The sequence below is a fragment of the Micromesistius poutassou genome (genome assembly GCF_964030765.1).
Source record: "Micromesistius poutassou genome assembly, chromosome: 20".
NCBI lineage: Eukaryota > Metazoa > Chordata > Actinopteri > Gadiformes > Gadidae > Micromesistius > Micromesistius poutassou.
Window position 1 is genome coordinate 9,091,049 of NC_140290.1, and position 18,539 is coordinate 9,109,587.

At 46.7% G+C, this 18,539-nt stretch overlaps 3 protein-coding genes across 3 annotated transcripts; 1 reads left to right on the forward strand and 2 right to left on the reverse strand.

The window, feature by feature from the left end:
- Nucleotides 1-571: 571 nt before the first annotated feature.
- On the reverse strand, nt 572-5,339 carry zbtb22a (zinc finger and BTB domain containing 22a). The gene is made up of 4 exons (XM_084484544.1): nt 5,101-5,339; nt 4,330-4,549; nt 2,984-3,875; nt 572-2,324 (listed from the first exon to the last, which is right to left on the reverse strand). Exons 2-4 carry the CDS (start codon nt 4,537-4,539, stop codon nt 1,186-1,188), a joined length of 2,241 nt encoding a protein of 746 aa, XP_084340670.1. The 5' UTR covers nt 4,540-4,549; nt 5,101-5,339; the 3' UTR covers nt 572-1,185.
- Nucleotides 5,340-6,965: 1,626 nt separating this feature from the next.
- scn1bb (sodium channel, voltage-gated, type I, beta b) lies at nt 6,966-11,614 on the forward strand (the record flags this gene model as incomplete). The annotated part of the gene is made up of 6 exons (XM_084484706.1): nt 6,966-7,026; nt 7,458-7,624; nt 8,993-9,227; nt 9,827-9,968; nt 10,971-11,045; nt 11,380-11,614. The coding sequence occupies 5 exons, from the start codon at nt 6,966-6,968 to the stop codon at nt 11,038-11,040; spliced, it is 675 nt and encodes a 224-aa protein (XP_084340832.1). The 3' UTR covers nt 11,041-11,045; nt 11,380-11,614.
- A 438-nt stretch (nt 11,615-12,052) lies between these two features.
- naxe (NAD(P)HX epimerase) lies at nt 12,053-17,929 on the reverse strand. The gene is made up of 7 exons (XM_084484449.1): nt 17,800-17,929; nt 17,364-17,550; nt 16,938-17,046; nt 15,039-15,149; nt 13,778-13,888; nt 13,236-13,383; nt 12,053-12,842 (listed from the first exon to the last, which is right to left on the reverse strand). The coding sequence occupies exons 2-7, from the start codon at nt 17,531-17,533 to the stop codon at nt 12,643-12,645; spliced, it is 849 nt and encodes a 282-aa protein (XP_084340575.1). The 5' UTR covers nt 17,534-17,550; nt 17,800-17,929; the 3' UTR covers nt 12,053-12,642.
- Nucleotides 17,930-18,539: the final 610 nt, after the last annotated feature.

Here is an 18,539-nt window from a genome sequence, read left to right on the forward strand (position 1 = left end):
CGTAACCTTTTGACACACATTATACAACATTTACAAATATTACACAAATATCATTAAGAGTCGAATTTTTCTATGTTTTTGTCAACATTTATTATTTAAACATAGAAATCCATAGCGAAGAGATATATAATTAGTAGCTAAGGTGGCCTTCAGCTGGCTCTTTCAAGATTTTAATATAATTTTCTCCTATCGCGTGATAAACTTCCTGAAGCCCTTACTCGACCTTGGTAGAGTATGCCGTCTTTAAACAATCCTTCCTTTCCTCCTCCATCTGATCCATGCAGCTCTTTGATGCTTGCATTGACACCTTTCCCTTTGAGGTGAGAACGGTATAAAGCCCCATCCTCTGGGAGTTGCATACATCAAACACATCTTGTAAACCTCACCTCCCCTGAATCCACCCTGCCGATTAATTACAGCCTGAGGCGTTTTTTCATAACGTCCGCGATTATGATATTTTGTTTCTGACGAGCGGTCTGTTGAGAGATGTCATGGACAAGGGAGACCTCTTGTGTTGCTGAGGAGATCTGCGGGAAATGATTTACACAGTTGGACCACAACATAACGTTTTTGTGGGGTTTATTATCAACGTGGACAGTGAAAGAGAAGGCTGGGTGGTTAAGCAATTCTTGTGCAAACTGTTTAATTTAAAACTCAGTGAGTACATTCACACCGGTGCTCCATAAAGAACAATATAAACTTCATAGAAATATGTTTTATATCCAACAACTGACCCTACAAGACACCTCACAACCAACACAACAATCAGGTGATGTGATTGTGCTGGTGTTTTTGTTCACCGCAAAAACAAAACACTGTTACTGTCAAAACACTTTTAAAGGGAATTTAACAATAATTTAACTTAAACCAGTGTTCCAATCATAAGTATTTATAGTCTATAACTTGAAGACATACTGGTACAATTCCACTGCTTTCAACAAATGAAGAACACAGCGATGTTGGCATGGCGCAGAAAAGTAGAAGCTGATAAAAGACATAAATAAATAGCTTGGGATATCTCGCCACAGTCTACTCTGGTCTGTGTCCCTTCAGGAGAATCAAATCAAGATTTCCTTAGAGTCTATTGGTCACCAAGAACGGGCAGGGGGGTTGTGCAAACAAGTTCATACAAACGGAAGTGCTGTGAGGTCGGCTTTTACGAAAAAAACAAAACACAGAGCGGTCTCAACTGAAGCCCTCGCTGGCCTCCTCCTTGAACACGTGACCGTGCAGGAGTCTGGACTGAGAGCGCAGCTCGTCCATGATGCCCGCCACGCTGCCCATCAACCTCGCCCCCCCGCCGCCGCCGCCGTCTCCCGCCGCCTCCCCGCCGAAGTCCGCCTCCTCCACCTTCACCTGCCCCGCCAACGCCAGGAAGGCCTCGCCGTGGTCGAACCCGTAGCCCCCGTAGGCGCCGCCGGTGTCGTCCGCCCCCATCGCCGGCCCACCGTTGACGCCTCCCGTGGAGGAGGTGGCGCCGGAGGAGTTGTTGTTGTTGTTGTTGTTGTTGGCGGCGGCCAGCCTCTCGCAGCGCGCCTGGTGTCGCAGGAAGCTTTCCCTCCAGATCACCTTCTTGCCGCACAGGCCACATTCGTAGGGCCTCAGGCCGCCGTGGGTCTTCAGGTGCTTGGTCAGGTGGTGCTTCATCTTGAAGGTCTTGGCGCACACGGGGCAGCCGAACGGCCGTAGGTTGAGGTGCTGCATCTTCACGTGCCGGTCGCGCATGCTCTTCAGCGTATAGGCCTTGCCGCAGTGGCAGAAGTGCACCTTGCCCGTGTAGGGGGCACCGGCGAGGGAAAGTGAGGAGGAGGAGGACGGGATGGGGGGTGAGGCGGGGCCGAGGGGGAACTGGGAGAGGGCCGGGGAGAGGGGGCGGCTGGGCGTGGCGGGGGCCGAGGCCACGTCGGCCTGGCCGCTGCTGGTCGACGGCCAGGCCAGGCCGAACTCGCCGTGGTGGTCAGGGGAGACAGGGACCAGGGGCCGCTGAGAGACCTGGCCGGTGCCGTCCTGGATCTCGTCGTAGGTCTTCCCTTCGAAGTGACCCTCCGCTAGGTGCTCAAAGTCCACCTCCGACTCGTCCTCCTCCTGCTCCTGCTCCTGCTCCTGGGGCCTGGACTCGGCCTGGGACCAGGGGCTCGCCTGCCACTGCATCCGAGGCGAGGTCCCCAAGCGGGGGGAGGAGGAAGGGATTCCTTGGTCCGATTCACAAGTGCGACCCATCAGGGAGGTGTCGCTGTGTTCCCGCTCCTTGTCGTCTTCTGGCCTGCCTCTGGCCTCCGCTTGTCCGGTCGCCTCTTCCTCGCTCGTCTGGCCGTGGGAGTCTCCTGGGAGACAATTTGAGAACATTTTAAAATAATGTCAGCAGTTCTCAAACCTGATGATTCTGAAGAGAATCATGGAAACGAATTATAATAATCATCATTAATAATCTACAATTATTAACCATACAGAACATATAAAATCCACAGGATGAGAGATTGATTTTGTGTCCACACTATTTCAATAAGAAGAGATAAACATTAAAGGTTGAGTAGGCAATTTAGATAAACCGGCCAGAGTAAGCTAGCTTTTTAAAGTATCCTGCCGAAAAACAAAATTCACACCCCTCTCATCAGGCCTCCCTTTAAAACCACTTCCCCCAAACACATGACTAGCTTGCATGCAAATGGTATGCTTGGCCTTGTGATAGACTCAGGTCATGCACGGGTGCAAGGGCAGAGTGGGAGCAGGCAGGCGGTAAATTCTTTCAGGCCGAATGAAGTGACGGAGGGGCTTATTAAAGGCCTGCATCAGCCACAGATACCGGACTTTGTTCTTTTTTTGTCCAATCATTTGTTAAATTGATTAATGTCTGGATGGAATAAATATGACAAAAATACTTCTAAAAAAAATGACCTACCCTACCTTAAACCTTTTCACACACCCCCTAAATGCATCTTAAAAACAAGAACCCACAATGTAGAAAGGTTGCATTTCTTTTTACCAGTTTGTCCAGGCTGCACACATCTGTCCCTCCTCCCCGCCATGTCCTCTCCAACCCCTTCATCCGCCTCCATCCCTCCTCTCTCCACCTTCCTCCTCTCCTGCTGCGCCGGTGCTGCTGGTGGCAGCTCGGGCACCTCCACCACATCCCGGCTTCGATCAACCCTCTCTGGGCCCGCTCCCCTCGGATGCAGCCTCACTCTCTGCCTCAACCCTTCCAGTCCACACCCCCCTCCTCCTCCTCCTCCTCCTCCTCCTCCTCCTCCTCCTCCACCTCCACCTCCACCTCCTCCGAGCTGAGTGCCGTAGTGTCCCTCGGCGTTTGGCGGGGCGTCCTTCGCGCTGGCCGACGTCAACCACACCTCCTCGCAGCCGGCGTAATCACTGCAGTCGCTGTACCCCGGCAGCGAGACCCCCAGCTGGGAGTCGGCGGCCGAGTGGGGCCCTGACGAGGGGCCCCTGGCTCGGCCCCATCGGGGGAACTGCTGGGGCCGCCTCCAGGTGGCCAGAGGGGGGAGGGCGTCCGGCTTGCGTTCCCGCCTCCGGCCCTCCCGCTCCACGTAGAGGCAGTCGGAGCTGCTAGGGGACTGCTGTCGGGAGGAGGTCCCGGGCTGGGAGGGGGCGGAGGGCAGGGTGGAGGAGGTGGTGGAGGCCGAGGTGATGGCATCCCCCCCGGGGTGGGACTCCGCCAGCGGCCGCTGCCTCTTGAGGAGCTCGGTGCACTTGTCCACGATGTGCCACATCTGGAGGAAGCTGGCCACCGTGACGTAGTTGACGATGTCCTCGTGCACGATGCTGAGCTGGCCCGTGTAGGCGGAGGCCAGGACGCTCTGGAAGGCCAGCGGGTCCATGACGGAGGGGAGGGACACCATGGTGACGTTCTTCAGCAACACCTGCGCAGAGGGAACCCAGCGTCAACATCTGGAACTCTCTACATACGATTCATAGGATGGGATTGAGCTGTGTTTTCATCCAAAGCGACATCACATGCAGTCCATTAAGGAGCAGGTAGGGGGTTGGAGCATGTGTTCAAGGGTTAGGGTTAGGGTAGACTGAACTCTGGGGAACAAAACCAGGATCTTTCGGCTGGAGTCAAACAGCTTAACCACCTCAACAACACATGCCTACTCCCCTAGAATATCTACACCATCTGTCACGCATGTGATAAGGACAGTATAGAGTGGGTAGGGTGTCCTACACCCAAATGAACGTTGTGGGTTTGATCCCCAATGTTGGCACACAGCAGCCTACTTCTTTGGAACAGATGCCCTAACGTATACCTGCTAAATGACCGTTCTGAGTACTTTTATCGCGATGTGCTTACTCAACAACAAATGCATTACCCACCTGGTCGTGGAAATAAGGCGAGGAGGCGGCGAGTACGCAGCGATGGGCCCTGAACACGTGACCCTGCACCTGGATGGCGAGATCGCAGAGACGGCCCTCCTCACGCTGGCGGTTCAGGTTGTCCAAGACGGCAGTGCGGGCGCCAGGGAAACACACCTGGACGATCAGGCCAGTAGGGGCGCTGACGGGGCTGCACAGCTGCTGCTCCATTGTGAAAGGTCTACGTAGAAAGTAAACAACGGAGTACATTAAACGTATCCTGGTTTCTTTATCCAACGTGTCACTTCTGCACTACTGTCAACAATTGACCATAAATGTGAATATAGCACCATTGTGGCTGGCAGGTACTGGTGGCATTGGCCAAGTTGAATGCAACTGGTCAGATGGCCATGTTTACACCTGCTCATACTAGCCGTTTGAAGTTAGCAATGCACGACATCTGCACTAAGTACAAGAGATACAAGATATATGCAGATATACAAGAGTTATATAATTGAATTTTGCATTGATTCATGGCAAACCATTTTGCGAAAAAGCAGAAGTTAACATAGCATCCATGTAAAAGGCATTGGGGTGTCATGCTATCACACCAGCCGGGTTAGCTGGTAGTTAGCTTAGCCATTGCACACCGAAAAGGACGATATAACGACGAATAGATCGGAATACGTCATGGCATGTTCAATGTATAACGCAAATGGCTATCGTCTACTTAAGTGTAGTGTTGTGGCAACGGCAACAACGATGCAAAAACACGCAAGAATAAAAACTTACCCGCAGCTAGGTAGCTAATGTAGCTGCTCGATATTAGCACCGATACACTCTCATCCTGGGGGGTCGGACTACGCTACAACTACTTCCCTATTACTATTCCCTTACGAACCCGAACAAGACTCCAACACGAGTATTGGGAATGGAAGTGGACACTTTGCGGCACATTTGTGTGATGCTGATGGTGATCATATCGGGTGCCTTGGTTGAGAGGACAGTACACCGCCATACAACAACACGCATCCCCCCGCCCATCATCCTCCACCCCCGGTTAAAGGGACAGGCGGTCTCACCTTCACCCAAACACATCCACTTTAACAGGAAACAGGAACAAGGGAAATAAAACACGAAACACACGATTCACCCCCAAGCTGGTGCAGCCTACATGTGGCTGACCGTTTTATGCTGATATATAATTGTATTATTATTTTATATCAAAGGTCGTGTACACACTACACACACACACACACACACACACACACACACACACACACACACACACACACACACACACACACACACACACACACACACACACACACACACACACACACACACACACACACACACACAGTACACACTAGAGGGGGTGTGCATCGCCCTGGGAGAGCCGTATACATCCTATAGCCTAGTATCCTCCTCACATGGTTTTTTTTTTTTTTTACCGCAGTGCATCAGCAGCGTCTCCTGACATGAGCGACAGGGGTGCAGCTGCACTCAGTGTTTGCGCCGTGTGTCAAAGAGGATTTATCTGAGGGACCGACATCGGGGACGTCGATTATTGGGCGTTTTTTTCCGCTCATATCTGATGCTTACAGGGCCTTGGGAGGTGAGCGCAGTTTCATCTGCAATGTCAACACGACCCGGGCATCTCTGCTGATTCTGGGCTCCTAGATACGTGGAAGAAGGATTCGTATTTATTTTATTTTATTTTACATGGATTTGTTTCCCGACCGGTGAGCATCACTACTACACGGAGGAGACTGCGTTTCGTTTGAACATTTATTTGAAGTCCCTATTTGGGGGAAAGGGAGGCGTTCTTTGACCGAGATACCATCGACACCGTCGGCTTTTGATCATCCGTGATCGGATCAAACCTGATCTCTTTTTTAGGAGCGATTATACCGATAGGCCTTCAGTGAACATTTGTAAGCTACATCGGATAAGGTGGGACGGAATGAAAGCATCCGCTTAATTATTCATGGAGCGGTATGTGAATTAAGGAATGGCTTTTGGAAGACGTACGAGGGTTTACAGTGGGATTTTATAGGCTACTTGACTTGATTACATAAACCATTTTTATATTAACCGTGTGCACTCACCAAAACATGCTGTGTGTGTGATGGTAGCTTTCTAATCTAAGCGGCTGTTGTCCCCAGAGCTACCATCTCACCGCAGGCCCACAATCAGAGCCCACAAGATTGCTCAAATCTCCGATTATAACAGAGACTGTGAAGTGCACATTGGCCCACGTTGCTTAAGGGTGAGACGCTACGTTCGTGCACTGCGTTACGCGGTCTGGAGGGTAGGAGGAATTTTCTAGAGGCGTCTCTGACGTAGCAATATATGGTACCTCATGTTCCTGATGCTGATGTAAACTTGCTGAGTTGAGCCAAATAAGAGTCAGGTACAGGTGCTTCACAAGATAATAGGCACAGTGACGTGAAAAGTAAGAAATAAGCACAAACCAACAAGTAGCCTACAGTGATACGGATACCAGTGGTACCAGTGAGGTGTGCTCCGTTCAGTGGATGTTGGGAAGGGGAACGACGCCGAAGGAACTCTTCTCAAGCTCAAGACTTTCAGCTCTGTTCTCCTTTTTTTGAGACTCCATCTATAATAGATAGTAGGCCCATCACTTTTTGAAAATGGGCAGGAATATAGTATCCCTGGAACAAGTCATCTTCGTGCTGCTATGCAGTCTTAGTGGTGAGTATTTTAATAATTCAAAAATATTTGCATATTATGAAGGCTAGAGCCATGGGCTACGATGTTAGTCCTAAAACATTTATTACATAGTTTTCCCGAGTGTTTTTAGTTTATCATTTATTTTAATGAAATGTATTTATTATGTTGTGGTCGTGGAGGTTTAGTGGGTGTAGTGAAATGTCTCCTAAATGTGGGCAAAATGAAGTCCTACATATGTACTATACACTCTGTAACGTGTATTGCTGACAAAACACAAATATTATTGACTCGTGGTGATCCTGAGGGAGAAATGAACAGTATAGCTCAAAGGAAAGATGCACATCCTAACAGCTCCCCCTCCCTCTCTCCCACTCTATCTCTCTATATCTCCCCCCTCTCTCTATGTGTACCCCCCTTCTCTCGCTCTCTCTCTGCCCCCCTCTCTCCCCCAGTGGGGATGTGTCGTGGGGCGTGTGCCGAGGTGGACTCGGACACGGAGGCGGTGGCGGGGGAAGGCTTCAAGCTGGGCTGCATCTCCTGCAAGCGGAGGAGCGAGGTGGAGGGGTCCGCCACCGTGGACTGGTTCTTCAGGAGCAAGGGGGAGAAGGACTTTGAGCATGTGAGTTGGTTCACATTAACACACGCGGTACCTCAGTGCATCTGATGCTGGTCGGGAACACCAATATCTATCTATCTATGTTTCTATCAGTCTATCTATTTCTCATCTCTCTCACTCACTCACTCACTCACTCACTCACTCACTCACTCACTCACTCACTCACTCACACACACACACACACACACACTCATCAATCAAACCCTCCTATGATGCGGGGGCTGGGGGGGGCGTTCAGAGGTTGAGAGCTCTGATACAGTGACTCTCAGGGCCGGGGATGTTGGTGACGTTGCTGCTGGGAGAGGTGATGGAACATGAGACACATGACCTTGGCCAGCACACGACCTCCATCCCCACTCAGTGGGCGAGCATGCACACGCCTGTATATGGATTATTATACAACACTGGGGATGGGAGGCTGGACAGTGTGGAGTGTAGGCTGACCCTCAAACAAGAGGTTCCGGGTTCGATCCCCAATGTCCACTTTTCCTCGTACCTTGAGTTATCCTCGAGATGAGATGCCCTAACATCTGCCTGCTCTTAATGAGCATAAACCACTGTGAGTCAATTTGAATAAAAATAACTTATTAGTTAATAAGATAGGTATATAAAGAGAACTTCAATATTTTATTCCCAGAACATCCAATGTTGAAAACCTTCACGGGGTATCCGTACACATGGTGCATTAGGAGAAATGTGGATTCAATCCAATTGGAGTATTTAGGTCAATCCCTCCAACATAGCCTAGCACTAAATCCAAGCCGCTAGGGACCGTAGCATCTCTTCTGATATGAACATTTCAGATAGATGTTTCCTACCTCAAATGAGCGTGTGTAAGTTAACACAAACTGCCCTTGAGGATAGGAGTATAGGATGACATGAAGCCATTGTTTTTGTTTAATAGCTGGTCTGGTCCCCAGTTCCTCCTTAGTGCTGAGGGGTCTCTTGAGCAAGGCAATTAACCCCTGACTGCTTATGACCAGATAGATAGCTAGATAGATAGATGGTGGGTACCATCCTCCCACCGTTATTTCCAAGCGCATAAAAAAGACGCCAAATGAAGTGATCTGTCGGCACCCTTGAGCAAGATGCCTACAGCTGAGGATGCTGACATTGGGGTTCAAACCAGGAACCTTTTCAGCTGGGGGTCATACAGTACACCCGTCACCAGGACTAGACCGCCCTTGAGTACTGCTCCTGGATGACACGTATCTAAAACGTACTGCATTCGGGTACTTTAGGTGAACGCAATATAAAAATAATAATAATAATAATAATAATTAATAAATAAATGAAATAAAATAAAATAAAAATAATTAAAGGTTTCAATAAATGACTAAACCTGGCTGATGTGGACCACTCCGATCACAGATCTACACCTACGACGAGGAGGGCTTAGTGAAGAGCGTCCAGTTTGAGGACCGCCTGGACTGGTTCGGCAGCAAGCAGAGCAACGACATCCAGGACGCCTCCATCTTCCTGACCAACGTCACCTTCAACGACTCCGGGACGTACCGCTGCCGGGTCAACCGGCTGCTCACCTACGAGTTCTACGAGTACCAGACCAAGATCTTCAAGGAGGTCAACCTCACCGTCGTGGCCAAAGGTACGAAGGGTTTTTCCCCTCAACACACTCACTGTATTCGCCGCCGTGTTCGGCTGTCGTGCAGAGGACCGCCTGGATGCCTTTGCGTTGTGACGCACGGACGCGACATTTCTATTCCATGTTGATACGACTAAGATACCAAAATGATATTTCTAAGCTACCATTGGTCGATACCAATATATTTCTAAGCTACTTTAGGTCGATCCCAATATATTTGTAACCTACTATATGTCGTAACCAAAACCATATTCACAAGCTACTATAAATCAGTACCAATATACTGTATTTATAAGCTACTCTAAGCCAATACAATATTTATAAGCTAGTACAGGTCGATATCAATACAGTATTTATAAGCTACTTAAACAACAAATCAATGTGTATCATTAATAATGGCCATTAATAACAGTCCTTTTTTCACGCCATGTACTGATACATCTCCTGCTTAATTGTGAGTTTGTTTTATGCCATGTTTAGTCACCATGGACAGCTCCTTCCTTTCCCCTCTGATTGGTCACAAGGGATTCAACCTCAAGTGTATTCCCTCTGCGATTGGTTGAGACTCTCCCTGTTCCCCCCCCCCCCCCCCCCCCCCCCAGCCACCAGAGGGACGGCCTCCATTGTGTCAGAGGTGATGATGTACGTGTCCATCATCGGGCTGCAGGTGTGGCTGCTCATCGAGATGATTTACTGCTACAGGAAGATCTCTGCCGCTGGGGAGGAGGCACTGCGAGAGGCTGCGTAAATATTCATTACACACGCCCACACACACACAAACACACACACATACAGCAGATCACACACACATACATACATACAACACATCTCACACACACACACACACACACACACACACACACATTCAACCGTTCACACCCAACTGCACGATGCAAGAGTGTTAAATGTTTGTAGTTTGGTTATTATGGTTGCCGCCATACCTGAATGTTAATATTTATTTTTTAATCCACAACAGACAGTACCGCGTCCATTAAACTGCAAAAATATATGTATATTTAATTGGATATACAAAATATAATACATATACTGTATATATACATATCTAAATACTTTATATATACATATATATTTATACTGAATACATAGTTAAAGCCTATTAATTGTATTTACATTTTCTAGTTAGGACTCTTTGCTCTTTTAGCATTCATAGTTTACTCTGTAACAATCCAGTCATGACTACCTGAAGTATAATCAGACAGGCATCACCTCAAATGTTTTAGACATAGACAGATTAAACGGAAAGTGTACATAACAGGTACATGCATGAGGGCTCAACGCTGCCCATGCATGCCGTCCTCATGTTTTGTCGATAACCTGCATCTTCTTCACTGTGAACTCAGTTCTCCTTCGCCTTAACTGCCGTCTCTCTCTCTCTAAGCCACTAACTCCTCCTCCTCCTGTTTTCCATTGTGCCCACGTGTGCACTCGCCCTCGGTGTCTTGTTGTCTGGTGTGTCGCGCTTCCTACCTACCTCCTGTCATGTTTCCTCCTTCCTGTCAACCCTCTCCTCCTCCTCCATCAACGTCCTCCTCCTCCCTGTAGTAAAAACCAAAACTCTCCACCTGTAAGTCACAACCTTGGGATCGCCCAACTGCCCGCTCCTATTTTTGTCTCGTACTTCATTTAAATGTTTTCATTTTCAAAAACGCATCCTTTTTTCTGTGAGCGTCGGACGTTGTGAATGGACGCTTACCCGTTGTATGTGTGGGTTGTCTTCTTTCCTAGAAATGCTGAGTATTTAGCGATAGCTTCGGAGAGCAAAGACAACTGTGCCGGAGTCCAGGTTGGAGACTAATACAGGTGAATATCTTTCAAAATTACTTTTACTTTTTTAACCACACAAGATCATTTGACCAGACGAAAGATTATTCCACAGAAACTTTTCGAATCAAATCTGGAGGGTGAACATTTGCCAATGGACATTTTACTGGGATGTAACCAACAATTTACGAAACTACAACAACCTGACAAACTGTAGTTTCAGGATATTGAATAATGAAACCAAACACACATTGAACTAGCATATTTTACACTAGTACAACTGTATGTTTACAATGTTTATGAGATGTATGATGAAACGCCACATTGTGAACAGTGCTTTTAATCCTACACGTTTATTATCTCTCTATTACAGACTGCATCTACTGACTGAACCACCTTGTAATGCTTGGACCAGCATGGAGGCATCCAAACAAACTTCTTTCTTTCTCCCCCTCCACCCTCGAGTCTGTATCACCCTTTTTTTCCGTTACGCAGAACACAGATGGATACGAGACTAAAAAGACCACGCATGGTACCAGCACTGTATATTAATACACACAAAAATACACATGAAAGCATGTACTGCACTTTTACCCCTCATCATTATGCATTAACAAGCATCAGTGTCCCTGCGCATATACATTCAATATTTCTCTTTCTATATTAAATATATACAAGTGTTTGTAGTACTACATGTATTTGAACCGTACGTAGTACTATAAGCAAGGCTGCTTGACTCTGTGAGATTGGCTGTAAAGGAATGTATTTTGGAGAATCCATTGTCACACGGGACGTATGAATGCTACGATGCTCGCGGGAGATCGGGATCATGAAGACACTTATGAGTTAGGATGTCGTAGACTTTCATAGACCGGCTGTCTTTTCAAGTTCAACAAGTCTTGCTAGATATCCATTCAATGAAACTTGATCATGTACTAAATAAATCCGTAAATACCTTGTGTGATGGAGCCATTTCCTTACTTACCACAATAAAACTATTATTATGAATAATATTAATGACAATATTAACAACAATGTCATAGGCATTCTTTTTTCCATTTTGTTTTATTCATTTATTTTTAATTCATCTTTAAAATGATTGATTCTTTGGGAATTATCTTTGGAATACTGGACAGAAACTCACCAGATAGAGATATACAGAGATGCCAGACAAAATGGGTTAGCTTATCTGATTCACAGGGGTTACAGGCGGTCAAACCTCTGCCAAACGGCTGTGAAATAAGATCCCCATCCCAGTCGCAGACAGCCAGCGCTAGAGGGCTAGCATTAGCTGAGTGACGGCTAGCCCCTCCACCCCTCCCAATGCCAACACCAGGCACATGAAAAGGCATTAGTGCAGATTTAGAGACCAACTTTGACGTCAACACCAGGGATCACATTCAGCAAAAACCTTTTTTTATTTATTACCCCTAAATCCTCACATATATCGTCTGCGCTTCCGCAACAGACTAATAATATTCCTTGTCAGGGATAAAAAAAAAGCACATCTTATCACACCATGAAACCAGTTTATTCGACCGTGACTGACAGAGTTCCCTCCTTAATCCCCCATCATAATAAAGTAGTCCCTATGACTCATAATTTAAACTATATTCTCATTCCTCCGGACCTGGACCTACAGCTGCAGCACACAGTCGGTGCCGGGGTACGGGGGCAGGTTGAGCTGGTACCTCTTCTCCAGGGCCGGGGGGACAAAGCGCCCCCCAAGGTAGTGGTATCGCCCTCTGAAGTGGGCAGCCGACTTCTTGGGCGCGGTCAGGGAGATGAGCATGTCGGGCTGCAGGCCGTCCGGGCCGCCCTGCTCCACGTCCCAGCCTGTGGATCCATACGCAGCTGACGGTAAACCCATTACGACGTTGCAGTGAGGCAGGATAGGCTGTTAGCGGTGAGGATGTTCGACTCCCAGCTGAAAAGGTTCCTGGCTCGAACCCCACTAATCCCAGTCTATACGTTGTGCACCCTTAGGCAAAGGGGTGAGTTTGCTTATTAATGACATGATAACTGAAAAGGTTCCTGGCTCGAACCCCACTGATCACAGTCTAACCTTAGGGCATCCTTTGGCCCTTAAGGGGCAGGTTTGCTTACTAATGACATGTTTCTAAAGAAAATGGACATGGATCTAAGAATGAATAAATAAACACCATTCGATACAAGTCGCGGCCCGAGGGCAGATCTCCATGAGCTGGGTCTGGTTACCCCCTGACCCACCTGAGGGGATGTCGATGCTGGCCACGGGCACGGTGGAGTCCTTCAGGACCTCCAGGATGGCGCCGAAGGGCTCCCGGACGGCCCCAGAGAAGCTGAAGCCGAAGATGGCGTCGACCACCAGGTTGTAGGCCTGGTCGATGAGCTTGGCCTGGGGAGACACACAGCATTAGACACACAGCACTGAGGGTGGACCAGGGGGGAGGAGGTGGAGGAGAGGGAGGAGGATATGGGGGAGGAGAGGGATAGAGGGGTGGGTAGAGGAGAAGAAGAGGGGAGGATTAGGAGAATAAATAGGAGGAGGTACAGAAGGAGTAGGAGGGAAAGGTGGAGAAGAAGAAGAAGATGGAGGAGGAGGAGGGGAAGAAGAGGGAGGAAGAAGTGCAGGAGGTGCAGGGAGAGAAGAGGGAGGTGGAGGAGGAGAAGAAGAAGGCCGAGGAGAAGAAGAAGGCCGAGCAGGAGCAGAAGGATGGAGGAGGAGAGGAAGGAGGGGAGGAGGAGAAGGAAGAGGAGAATAACGAGACGACAGATGGACGGATGGACACCTCGGGCATCTCGGACAGGAAGGGGATGTCCATCTTCTCACACTGGGTGGTGAGGCCCTGGAAGAGGGGCTTGTTGGGCCGCTTGGGGTACAGGATGGCGGGCTCGTAGCCCTACGGCAGGCCACAAGGGACAAAAAGGTGGTCAATGTACAGAGTATCCAACAACACAAAATACATTTGATTCCAGGTGCTCTGTGTACAAGCATTTTAGGTATGATTGAGAAACACAAAACAACATATCATTACTTGTTTTCAAACTGATGAAAATGTAAAAACTAATGACACTAATTATACTTTTAATACATATATGTTGATTGAGATGTACAATGGCTTTATCACCTTTAATAGACAGAGAATAACACAAGGTGATTAAGAGTGGGAAGATCACTTTTTAATAATAATTTGAACTGAAAAAAAGATTGAAAAGCTCACAGAAATGACTTATCTATTTAGACTGTATTTTGGTTTGTGTATCTTGCAGGATAAACAAGCCAACGGTTGTTACAGTAATTCCGAGATGACCTGACCTCATATTTATGAAGCTTAGCGGAGGCGGATGGCTGACTGAGCCTTACTGCACTGCTCTTTGTTTAATTTTCATAGCATTGCTATTTTACATTTCACCAGCGACTGGGAATCATCACCGGTCTGAGAATGACCTTTAGTGGCGACGCACGCAAAGAGTTTAAAATGTAGAGCGCAGCAAATGAGCCCACAGAGTGTTTTTTTAGCTGAGGCTGGATAAAAAACACACTCAGGTGCAGGAAAGAACCAAAACTTTTTGAGTGGTGAGGCTGAATGTACTTCACGCGCTCTTTTGAGACATTCACTGACGTCAAGACGGCCGGGTTTATTCCCCAGACAGATGGATTGAAGGAAGAATGGAAAACTTATTAATTCAATCGGTTTTTTGCCTAAGGAACTGGGAATGGTTTTTGCACTGACCAAACACAGAGACAGAAAGACCAGAAAAAAAGTGTTTATATTATATTATATATTATAATAATTACAATATAATATATTAAATATATTATATTGTATAAATATATTATACATATAATATATAATATGTATATTATACATTGAGTGGTGTATATCTTCAGTGGTGAGAATCCCTGGTTGATGTCCCAGGGGTTTTATATCGAGCCATTCAGCCATTAATCCAATAGAAATATTCTATACTCTCTATAGTCTACTACTCTATACTATGGGTTGGCTGTTCACTGAGTGTAGTGCCATCTCCTAGGATGCCGCCACTCACAAAGAGCTTGAGATGACGAGCGCAGACCAGCCCGTCTCCTCCGTTGTTTCCCGGACCGCAGACCACCAGCAGGGAGGGTCTGGCCTGGACCAGGGAGCTGAGTGGGTAGGCCTGCAGGAGCAGAGGACATGGTGCTGATCAATACCGGTCAAGCTACCGCTGGAACCCATTACTCAGGAGAGGAGTGCACGGGACCAGACATCCCACATGATGTGCACAACAACCGACAAGCAGCAGGACGTTTGGACAAACCAGAGAGCTGCTGATCTGATGATTGGTTAATGATAATTGACGTGAAAGGACAGACAGACAGACACATAGCTGTATAGCTAGACAGAGGATAGAAAGATTGGCAGACATAGGGATAGACAGAAAGATAGATGGACAAACAGAGAGACAGACCTCCAGTGTTCTCAAATAAATCTTGGAAGGATCAATAATATGCAGTTCTGATATCCTGTTTCACGAGGCAATACATCATATTGCAGAACCAAGGTCATCCTCCCTGACTCCATCTTATCCCCTTCAAATCTTCATCCTCACACACAACGCTCAATACTTTTAAACATTAGCACCCCCTGGGGGCTGGCCTTAGTAGTCTCTCTGTTAGGCTGTAAGACTCAGTTTAACGGGTCTACCAGGACCAGCAGCAGTGGCTGCTGGTCTTTCAAAGAGGGGAAGCTAATTTTCGGCCTACATCATATAAATTGTAAATTTATTTATATGTAAATTCTGCTCTCTGTTCATTTTCAAGGAAATGCTATGCAACCCTGTGATACCAACTAGCTGTCTTTTCCAGTGACTTGACCCAGTGTTCTCTCAATGGCCAGCAGAGCTAGGCTGCTTAAACGGCCTTAGCCCATTGTGTTACGGATGTAGGACTTGAGCCGCTTTAAACAGGAGAAGCTACTTTCACACACACAAACACCTGCAGATGTAGCTCCAATTGTTGCCACTAATAAGAACAGTTTGTAAAGCTGGGGCATTGCACTATCAAACTCCATGTCTTTAAAGAACACCAAGAAATCACACAGCTTTCCCCTGTCACCCTGCAAGTCCTAATCTGAATACAGGACTTGAAGTTCAGACCTCAGGCTCCATGAATCAAAGTGATACCAAAGTGACTATCAAAACTATATTAAACTCAAACAAGGAAATGTGGGAATTCTGTTCAACTGAAACAAGGAATTGTGTGTATAATTGTATGCAATGTATGATGACAATTGTATAGCAATTTCACCAAGCAAATATCAAGAAATTGGTTGCAGTTTGTCTTTCGACTCGCTTACAAAAATCCGCAATGGGACCAAGGACTAAAGAGAGCTCCAGCGACATTTCATAGTTCAAAATCGCTGTCAATCAAATGGCAATTTAGTCTTTTGCAGACCCTCCCCCCCCCCCAGCGTCCAGGCCAGCCTACTCCTCCATTCACCCCCAGAGATGCTGAGTGTCCGTGGGAGGGACATAATTGCAGCATTATCCAATGACCGTCAAAATTTGACGCACTAATAAAAGCTGTTCTATGCAGCCCCATTGAAGTCGATGGACGCTGAGTTTCAACAAATGTACTGTGACGCTACGGGAATGTATGAGAAGGAAATCGAGTCAGTCGGCCTGCACTAGCAGCTGATTCTGAACAAACTCGTCTTCGAGATGGACGTGTTTTAACGCATTTGTGGTCAATGAAATGTTAACACAACTATATATATTTGACCATTTAATTTTTGAAATTTTAGGGGAAGCCGAGCTTCCCTTGCAGTCTTAAAGAAATCACCACTGGTTCTCAGTCTACCTGTAGGCATCCCTGAGCAAGATGCCCCCTAACCCCTACCTGCTCCTTTATCACATGTATCTGAATTCACTGTTTTGTATTTAAGTGACAGAACAGTGTGGTCTCACCCTGGCGATGGCGGTGGCACAGCTCAGACCAGCCAGCTCCATCAGCTGGTCCACACTAAAGCCGTACTCAGTAAACAGCTGCTGGTCGATGTTCTGCGCTTCCTCCTGCCTGTCAATCACAGCAACAGGAAACCCCGCCCCCTCAAGGTTAGCCGGCACACAAAAACAAGCAAGACGTTTTTAGAAACGTCATCCAACACTTTTTTAGGATTAGTAGTTACTCCATGAATGAAAGGACTTTGGATAACTTTTGATGAAAGCACAATGTCAAATTACTTAATTAATATGCAAATATGAATTAGGCCACCCAGCATGTATTGAGCATAAACGGAATCAAATAAGCACTGCTACTTAGGAACAGACATTTTCCTGTTGTGAATGATCGGTACCTAGTGATGTAAAAAAAAAAATTGTCTTTTTTTTTACCCCAGGTATTTGATAGATTGCGCCATACTGGACGCTCGTCCGCTGCTGAAACAGTGCGTGTGTTCCTTGTTGGGTGCAGCAGCAGAGGGACATACGGCTCTCTGGGCGGTGGCGGCGGCTCTTGACGTCACCAGGAGCCCGATCCCCAGCAGAGTGCGGGCGCTCAACATCCAGCCAGGGCCCGCACCTGGTGGACGGGACAGGGACGGGTCATAACGTTGACTTATGTAAACCTTTTGTGGGCTAAACGCGTTCGTTTTTGAATGTGAGGGTTATTAACTGAAAAATGTACATTGATCACAACTTTGTTTAACGTGTTTAATTTGAGACAACTTTGAGATTTCAATGACAACAACACGTACACGTTCAGGGAATGAGGGAGTGACATTTGCGGTGTGGCAGTTGACATACATTTCTTGTGGCTATTGACACTCACCAAACCTCTACTTTGCCTGATAGCTATTATACTCCATCCAAAGATAAGAGCGTTCTTGTTAAATCAAGATTTGCACAAAAGTAGCACAGCAAAGTACTGTTTTGGTCGCCAGCCGTAAACTACTTCCTGGTTTATGTACTTTCAAAATAAAAGCTTTATTCTTTCAAAGTAAAGCCCTGAGCGCCATCTCGGCCCAAAGCTAACTGAATGGATTTATATACTGGATTGTCAATGCAGTCCACGCTATATTTTAATGTAATTATTCTTTTTTAGTTTCAAACAATTATTAAAGTTTTAAATCCAATATTCAATCTTGTATCAATCTTAAAGCACTTCACCCAGTGAAGTTGATTAGGTGTAATTTTGGAGAGCACTAGATCTATTGATTAACTGCATCATTATTCTATCTAGATCAATATTTTATTAACAAGGCCACTTTTATTTAGTGAGAGCACTCAAATGTATAGAGTTCATTATACACTCTGACAAAGATAATGTTTAAACTATTTATGGGTCACAAAGTATCAAACAGTCCAGCACACACATGTATAATGAAAAATGTTTTTATTGTCCAAAAAAATATTCTAGCGGGGTGAATGGATTCCGTAAACATAATTCAAGTTGATTGACAAATGGTGCCCCTGGGAAAATAGTCTTCATGTTGTCTATAGTCATAACAAATCATTTGGAAATTAAGAAAATACAGAGCAGTTCAGAGGGTAATTCTACTAACACTACAA

What these genes read in the sequence shown, in the direction of transcription:
- zbtb22a (XM_084484544.1), bottom strand. Translation starts at nt 4,539, where the DNA reads ATGGAGCAGCAGCTGTGCAGCCCCGTCAGCGCCCCTACTGGCCTGATC. An exon ending in CGCCTTATTTCCACGACCAG is followed by an intron (nt 3,876 to 4,329) that starts GTGGGTAATGCA and finishes CCCTCTGCGCAG; the next exon opens with GTGTTGCTGAAGAACGTCAC. An exon ending in TGTGCAGCCTGGACAAACTG is followed by an intron (nt 2,325 to 2,983) that starts GTAAAAAGAAAT and finishes ATTGTCTCCCAG; the next exon opens with GAGACTCCCACGGCCAGACG.
- naxe (XM_084484449.1), bottom strand. Translation starts at nt 17,533, where the DNA reads ATGTTGAGCGCCCGCACTCTGCTGGGGATCGGGCTCCTGGTGACGTCA. An exon ending in CAATCTATCAAATACCTGGG is followed by an intron (nt 17,047 to 17,363) that starts GTAAAAAAAAAG and finishes TGTGATTGACAG; the next exon opens with GCAGGAGGAAGCGCAGAACA. An exon ending in GTGCCACCGCCATCGCCAGG is followed by an intron (nt 15,150 to 16,937) that starts GTGAGACCACAC and finishes CTGCTCCTGCAG; the next exon opens with GCCTACCCACTCAGCTCCCT.